The sequence below is a fragment of the Anopheles stephensi genome, chromosome 3 (assembly GCF_013141755.1).
Source record: "Anopheles stephensi strain Indian chromosome 3, UCI_ANSTEP_V1.0, whole genome shotgun sequence".
Classification (NCBI taxonomy): Eukaryota; Metazoa; Arthropoda; class Insecta; order Diptera; family Culicidae; genus Anopheles; species Anopheles stephensi.
Genome location: NC_050203.1, coordinates 48025760 through 48033874, shown reverse-complemented (window position 1 = coordinate 48033874; position 8115 = coordinate 48025760). Strand labels below are relative to the sequence as shown.

At 47.8% G+C, this 8115-nt stretch overlaps 2 protein-coding genes across 3 annotated transcripts; one reads left to right on the top strand and one right to left on the bottom strand.

The window, feature by feature from the left end:
* The first annotated feature begins 379 nt into the window (after positions 1-379).
* LOC118513216 (ATP-dependent zinc metalloprotease YME1L) lies at positions 380-4410 on the top strand. Of its 2 annotated transcripts, none has more exons than XM_036058738.1 (8): positions 380-642; positions 797-1367; positions 1437-1746; positions 1847-2160; positions 2244-2634; positions 2716-2881; positions 2963-3146; positions 3373-4410. In XM_036058738.1, the coding sequence occupies exons 1-8, from the start codon at positions 616-618 to the stop codon at positions 3699-3701; spliced, it is 2292 nt and encodes a 763-aa protein (XP_035914631.1). In that variant the 5' UTR covers positions 380-615; the 3' UTR covers positions 3702-4410. The 2 variants fall into 2 exon arrangements, with proteins under 2 accessions (XP_035914631.1, XP_035914629.1); XM_036058736.1 differs by having other exon boundaries at positions 384-642; positions 1844-2160.
* A 1048-nt stretch (positions 4411-5458) lies between these two features.
* Positions 5459-6539, bottom strand: LOC118509250 (complement C1q tumor necrosis factor-related protein 7-like). Its single transcript, XM_036049584.1, has 4 exons — positions 6376-6539; positions 6011-6304; positions 5768-5940; positions 5459-5704 (listed from the first exon to the last, which is right to left on the bottom strand). The coding sequence occupies exons 1-4, from the start codon at positions 6482-6484 to the stop codon at positions 5507-5509; spliced, it is 774 nt and encodes a 257-aa protein (XP_035905477.1). The 5' UTR covers positions 6485-6539; the 3' UTR covers positions 5459-5506.
* Between the last annotated feature and the right edge of the window lie 1576 nt (positions 6540-8115).

Here is an 8115-nt window from a genome sequence, read left to right as displayed (position 1 = left end):
GTATCAAAATTGGTACTATCGAATAATACTTTCATTCACTCTCCCCTTGAGGTGAAAATAAGGCTTTATGATTTTGCTACAACAACAGCAAATTTGGGAATTAAATATCGAAAGCGCAAACTTTCAAGCACAAACATAAAAGTACTCCGGTGACAAAATCATCATCCTTCCTCACTTTGGTAAGTTTACTTGTTACTTCGATAGAGCGAGAAAGCATTACGATTTTGCAACCAGGGATGCTTTTTAGAAAAGGTGTTACTTTTTATTCTTTTTGTTGTGAAAATAAAGATTGTAACGGTTCATTGGGTACCCGTTTTGCTCAAGCACATTTGATGCCGTTTCTGAAGGGACCGCGCTGTTGACGTTTATCGAATGTAGTAGAAATGTCAAATTATACAACAGCCAAAAAAGTCCAATCGTGAGCAGCAGAAATCTTTGCGCTTATTATTACGTGAAAAATAGCAAAATATCAACGTTCCAGTGGGACTCGATTGATTCCATTCAGTAACAAGCGTGTTGCAGCATTCCCGTACGGTAGCATCCGTTCGCTAAACGTACTGCGAAGGCCAATTTTAGCGGGCAGCATCCATTTTGATAACACAACCTCGCGCTAGCATGTTTACAGTAAACACACATCAGCACGTAAGTATGCGGGCAGCCGAGTGGGATGGAGGCTGGCTCTCCTCTCCCTTTCCTTGCGCTCGGAATTACGCAAATCCGCGCAAGAAGCACGTCAGCCACCGTAGTTTGGATGGAGCAGCGATGGGGACTGATTTTCCATTCTTCCGCTTTACAGCAAATACTGTTCCATCTGTCTCAAATTACGCCACGACATAGTAATATTGCGTTCAAGAAGCAGCATAGACATCACCAGGCACAACAACAGCAGCAGCAGCAGCAAGGAAAGGAAGCAGTATCTCAGCTAGCGCAGCAGGATTTTGTTCCACGCTTGAAGCAATCGCTCGTCCAGTTTTATACCGATGCGTTCCGAAGTTCGGTGGAACCGGCTGCAGCGGGAGCGGCGACGGCGCAAGTGCCAGCGGAGGAGCTGTACCGGCTGAAATTACCCCGCCGACTGGAGCGAAACCTGCTGAAACACTTCAGCCAGGTGGAACTGCTGGGCAGTATAAAGGAAAGCACGCCTTGGAGTTTGAACGTTACGCCTAAGGTGAAAAAGGGAAAGCATGATGCAATCGGCGAGCGTGTATCTTTCAGCGGCGAATCTGTGCAGAAAATCGTCCGAAGCCTTCTGTCGCAGCATACGAGCTGGAACGTTGTGCAGCAGCGCGGCTTCAAGACGGTTCGTTCCATAAATGCCGAATTGAAACGCAATCCGGCCCTCTACACGCGAATGAAGGATGCATTGGGTAAGGGGAAGGACAGTTTAAATTATAATCCAGCTTCAAGATTCTAGAACAATTTTTTCGGTTCTGCAGGAAATCCCACACCGCCAATCTCGCACAAGTACGACCCGGTGGCATACTCCGCACAAACGATCAGCCCTACTGCACATGGCGAACCGCTGAACAAGCTGCTGACCGACGATCCGATGCTGTCGGACGAGCAGCGACAGCGGCTAAAGATTGCTTTCGCCGAGGGCTACCTCACCGCGTCCCATCCGGACCAGCAAAACCGGTCGGGCAAGGCGATGAAGTATTTGAAATTCTTCCAGCAGCTGCTGATTATTGTCGTGTTTATCGGCATTTTCATTAGCATGTTTGCGTCGCCAAACGGTTCCGTGTTTAGGTAAGTACCGGTACGAGCAGGCACGAGTATCGTACATCGCGAGCGTCGTCGTCGAGTCAGTTCGACTGACCCAGTGTATGACATTTGATTTCTTTAGTAGAATACAAATCGGCAATCAGGTGGAAGTGGATCCGGAGGACATTACCGTGACGTTCGAGGATGTGAAGGGCTGTGACGAAGCCAAGCAGGAACTGAAGGAGGTGGTTGAATTCCTTAAGAACCCGGGCAAGTTCAGCAATCTCGGCGGTAAACTGCCCAAGGGTGTGCTGTTGGTTGGTCCCCCGGGAACGGGCAAGACGCTGCTTGCCCGTGCCGTTGCCGGGGAGGCAGGTGTGCCATTCTTCCATGCCGCTGGACCTGAGTTTGATGAAGTGTTGGTAGGCCAGGGAGCTCGCCGTGTTCGCGATCTGTTCAGTAAGTAGCGTGGGATGTGTTCTGCTGAGTCGCGATCGCTTTATAATTTAACTTCATCATGCTGTTGCGCCATACCTTTGCAGAGGCCGCTAAGGAACGTGCACCATGTGTAATATTCATCGATGAAATCGATTCCGTCGGTGCGAAGCGCACCAACTCGGTGCTGCACCCGTATGCGAACCAAACGATCAACCAACTGCTGTCCGAGATGGATGGATTCCAGCAGAACGAGGGTGTGATCGTGCTGGGTGCGACGAATCGCCGCGACGACCTAGATCAGGCACTGCTGCGTCCGGGCCGTTTCGATGTGGAAGTAGTTGTTCCGACGCCTGATTTCACCGGACGGAAGGAAATTCTCACGTACTATCTGGGGAAGATTCTTAGCCGTGAAATTAACATCGATCAGCTTGCGCGGGGGACGACCGGGTTCACCGGGGCCGATATTGAGAATATGGTTAATCAGGCAGCTTTACGGTACGCATGAACAGTAGCAGTGCAAAAAAGAGCCCCCGGAGCGATGATGTAATATGTACACGGTTTTGTGTTCTCCCTTAGCGCGGCAATCGATGGTGCGGAAACGGTGACGATGAAGCATTTGGAGAATGCGCGCGACAAGGTACTTATGGGACCGGAGCGGAAGTCCCGTCTGCCAGACGAGGAAGCTAACAAAATTACCGCTTACCACGAAGGTGGACACGCCATAGTTGCTTACTATACGAAGGTGAGTTGAAACGATTAATTTTTCATGGGAAACATACTAATACTTCCTTCGGTGGTGTGTGTGTCATCGATCGTTTGGCAGGAATCCCATCCGCTGCACAAAGTAACAATCATGCCACGCGGTCCATCCCTCGGGCATACTGCTTACATACCGGAAAAAGAGCGCTATCACGTAACCAAGCAACAGCTGCTGGCCATGATGGACACTATGATGGGTGGTCGGGCAGCGGAGGAACTGATCTTCGGAGCAGATAAAATCACATCCGGTAAGTTTTGTTTTTTTTTTTTCGTTAAACCATATCAGCAAGAATTGAAGTTCTATTAGGAGTACACACAAGATCGTGGCATTATGATGTCCGAGAACGGAAGTGGATCTGACTAGATTTGGTGGGACCAGCAGCGCGTGGTCTATTAAGAGCTGTGACAATCGAAGGAAAAATCAATCCATCATTGAATAAGCAATGTTTCACCTTTTGCGAATCATTTCCACAGGAGCTAGCAGTGACCTGAAGCAAGCCACCTCGATTGCGGCCCACATGGTCAAGGAGTGGGGTATGTCGGAGCGGGTCGGTTTGCGCACGATCGAGGGCCCGAAAGGCTTCGGACAGAACGAGGTCCTGTCGCCGTCGACGATCGAAAGCGTCGACAACGAAATCAAGAAGCTGCTGAACGAAAGCTACGAACGCGCGAAGACGATCCTGAAGCAACACGCCAAGGAGCACAAGGCGCTGGCGGAAGCGCTGCTCAAGTACGAAACGTTGGACGCTGAGGACATCAAGGCGATCATGGGCGGGGAAAAGCTGGCTGCAGAAGAAAACTAATGACTAACGGTGGCCATGAGCGTTGGATCATCGTGTGGGCGCACTAAGTACGGTGTGCTGATGGAGGTGCACGCACGCACGCGTCCACGGACATGCTTAGCGGACACTGTGTTCTACTGATGAGAGGAATGTGTGTATGTGTGGGTGTGTGTTTGGAGTACAAATAGAATTCATCCCATTCTGCGTGCTGGGGTTGTACGTCTGAATACGCACGTAAACGATCTTACGCAGAGTTAGGCATGCAGTGTTTAAGCATATTTCACTAAACCCAGTATGTTTGTCCAGCTGGGATTAAAACCCGGTCACCCCGTTCTACTTTTGCCCTACCCGACCAGTTACACATATACTCTAGATGATAGGTCTGGGCTGACTGGCCAACACAAGATCAACAACAGAAGAAGAAAAAAACCACAAGAAACCAAGATCTAAAACGAAAACATGATAAATCACAAGCTATCGATCGAACGTGAGGTTATAAACGTTTAATTATAGAGAAGAACTATATACAAGCGTGTATATAATATATACATATGCAAAGCTTAGGCTGCACGCTTAATCAGAAATATTCGAAGAAGGGTCCCAATGGAAACGGAAACGTAAAACAAATCCAACCGAATGTTACAGCGGACTGCTGAGCGCATGAAGGGCACGGCGCGTTTATGCATTGCTTTAGGAATGAAAATAAAGTACTGTTATCAATATTAAGAAACTGGTTAGATTTTTTGTTTGTTTATTCATGAAGTAAATGTGTAGCGAAGTGATTTTTGAAGATTGTGAGAAACGATTCCGAAGAGGAGAGTGAATTGCTGATCAGATCTTAACCGGTACATGTTGGATAGCAGGATTGATTGATTTCAATATTAAACAATTTGTAATTCCAACCGAGCTTGCCTGATTTGCTAGAATGATGATGGCCAACATTAAGTTAGGTAAAATTCTGGGAATCCACCAATGGGATCCTGGGTGATGGGTCTGTAAAAACTTCGGGGATCTCATCTGCTATTAGTCAATCCAGATCGTGGCAAATCATAATTTCCTGGCATAATTGGTGCGAGGCTCTCGTAGGTAGCTGAAGCATATCAAAGTTTCTAGCCAGTGGTGGTGGCACTAGTCATCACGGAAATCAAGATGAATGCCAACTGATCAGGATCGCTTAGATGAGAGTTTATAAGACATGGACTATGTCCACAACTGAAGAAGTCCTCTAAAATGAGCTCGAAGATGCTCTCATTCTTGGCCCCGTATCTCTTTATCGTACAATCAATTAACCTAGTCGGTCCGGCTCATGTCATGAGAAAAGCACCAGACTACCCAGCCTATAAAGTTTTTCGCCCTGTCCAAACGGACATGTGAGGTGTGGTTCAAAGGCCAAAAAGCGTTGAAGCGTCCGTCAGAAAGGTCGAAATATCAAATTTTCAGACAATTGTCGTGAGAGCGTTAGCAGTTCATAGGACTTAAGAGGAAATAAGTAAGCAGTTAAGCAACTGATGTCCATATTCTGTTGAAGGGGCACATAGGTGCATCGGTTCGAACTGCAATCGGAAGAGAGATTTGGATGGAGACGAAGATCTCAGAACAATTTTCTTCCTCTCCTTAATGTGTGTGATTCTGCTTTGGTCTGCTTGTAGATTTCGGCTCCCTGATCCCTTCCACAAGTAATCCACAAGAGTCATTCACGGCAATACAGAAACCGGCTGCTTAGGCCACATGTCTGCGCTCAGACAATCGACTAACAATGAATGGGGTACATTTTAGAGTGCATTTATGCATTGCTTGCAACTTTATTTCCGCATCACGATCAGCGTCTACTCTGAATCACGCTTTTCGACGATGCAATCCGATAGCTTCTGTTCCCGTTCGATGAGTCCCTCGTCAAGCTCGCGTGTACCTTCACTGCCGCAGTGAGGGTTATTCTTGTCCTTGCTGCACTCTTCGTACGATGTTTCGGACTTCTCCACCAGAGATTTCACATCGTCGGCCAGCGAGTCGAAGCATTCCTTAATCTGGAAGAGGCGGATGTGGTTGGTTTAATGCTGGTGGCACCACACGCCGGAAGATGATATTACCTTGGAATATTTGGAGATACTGCCGACCAGGTCGATCGTGGGGTTCATGAGACGTTCCTGCAGGCGGGCCAAAATGAACGACTTCAAGTAATTGTTCTTCGTGCCAACGTTCATGATGTTCTTCAGCAAGTTGTGCACCTGATGGTAGGTATTAACGGGGGATTCTTCGCCACCTGCAATGTGTATTGGACCAGGCAGACGTTAAAGTGGACCAGGGCGAATTGCACCGTAACGTATGGTTACCTTCTGCACCGCCTTCTTCACCTGCACCACCTTCTTCACCTGCTCCACCTTCTTCACCTGCTTCACCTTCTTCGCCGGCCTCTCCTTCCTCACCTGCCTCACCTTCCTCACCGGCCTCACCTTCCTCGCCTGCCCCACCTTCCTCGCCAGTAGCGTCTTCGCTACCATCCTCATGTCCTTCTTCCGAAGAAGATTCTAATTCGCTGGAGTCATCTTCTGAATCGCTGCCCTCTGTACCAGCATCAGCACCGGCTTCTGATGTATCCTCTTCCTGGTGGTAGCTATCCGAAGTGTCTAAAGCAGAAAAGAAAATCAATCACAGCTGCCACACTATCACACAAAACACCAAAAGAAGTCCTTCCTACCTTCGCTTAGCTCGGTCGATGACTCTTGCTCCGTAGTCTCGTCGGACGGCCGTGCGGATACGATCAGCGCAAGGCAAAGCACGCTGGTTAGTAGGAGTAGAAGCTTCATCGTTTATTCACCTGTGAGCTGTGGAAAAAGGCAAACTCTACTGATGATCTTTACTTTACGATCGCGGCGCTTTTATAAGGGAAAACTCGGACGATCGTCGGACCGCGGACACGTCTCCAGTATTTGTACAGCTTTTGTTAGTGTTAAGCAAATGGCACCTGCTTTACTGTGCACAAGTAGAGGGAAAAGTAATGTTTGATAAATAATGGTTAAACAAGCATGTTGCAATACGATGATCATTAAAGTAAATGCAGAACATGATTAAATTGTCTCATTTTGCCAACAGATATAAATCATGCTAAGTTCGTCAAATAAATTATGCGAAGGTAAATAAATATTAAATAATCAAATTTTACTCTTATTACACTTGTTTCACTGGCGGTGTATCCGCACCAAACATAAATGACATAGACATCATTGGTTTGAGGCTCTCCTATCCTAGGTTTCCAATGGATCGAGCGATCGGCACTTAGCCTCGGGTTGAAATTAAAGGGGCCGAAAACCACCAACTTGGGCGAAGTGATCGTATCTTTGAAATCGTTCAAAACTTCACTTATCAGGGGTCAAAAATCAGTACCGACACCAACATTGATGTTGAGTTGTGCTGGCTGTCAACTGGTCATGAGAAAAGTTCTCCACTCAAAATACTTGTCCGCCGCGGACGATGCTGGGACTGTACAGAACATGTATAGTCCCAGTCACACACATACGCCTTAGAGACATCTTAGCTTTGACCTTCTTAGCCGCGTTTGAGAGGGAGATGCTCAGATGGATTTTTCCCAATATATAAACCATCTCCCATATTGTATATAGTAGGGTATGGATCCGAAGCCTCTTCAAGGTTAACATAGGCTCTCCACACCCCACTTAGACACAATACGTCCCCGGCATACAGAATGGTATGTCTCTCCAAAAATCTGAGCTTGGGTATACGGGGAAACCGAATCCCATGGGAAGATGGGTGATATGGCTAAATTGAGAGGGGGGGGGGGGGGCGGATAGCTAGCCTCTGTTCTGCATGTTAGGGGCGGCTGGCCGTCTCTCTTGTCCTACGGGACTTTAAACAGCTAAAAAGCGTAGGCCCTCCGACGAGATAAGATGTCGGAGGAGAGGCCTTGCAAGCCACCCTCAATATAAATGCAACGAACGAAAACCATGAAATTTCGAATCAGATTCAACGTGTAGACCAACGCTACGAAACAAAACACACGATCGGAAACTCGAGACATGGAACTGCAGATCATTTACGGTGCAGGCTGAGGATCCGTGGCAGGTTCTTCAACCTCAGCATTATTAATGTGTACATTCCGCACCTTGGAAGCCCCGAAGAAGAGAAGGAGATCCTCTATACGCAGTTGGAGATGGAGCACATCTGCTGCCCACAACAGGATGTGAAGATAGTCATCGGAGATTTTAACGCTCAGGTCGGACGGGAGGAGGCATACAAACCCACAATAGGAAGTTTCAGCACCCACCCGCTGACGAACGACAATGAGCTCTTGATGATGCACCTCGGTTCAGCTACACCTGGAGATCACCACAGCAGACATATTCCCAGATTGACCTCGTTCTCATCGATGGGAGGCACTTCTCGGATATAACCGGCCTACGGACCTACAGAGGAGCAAAAG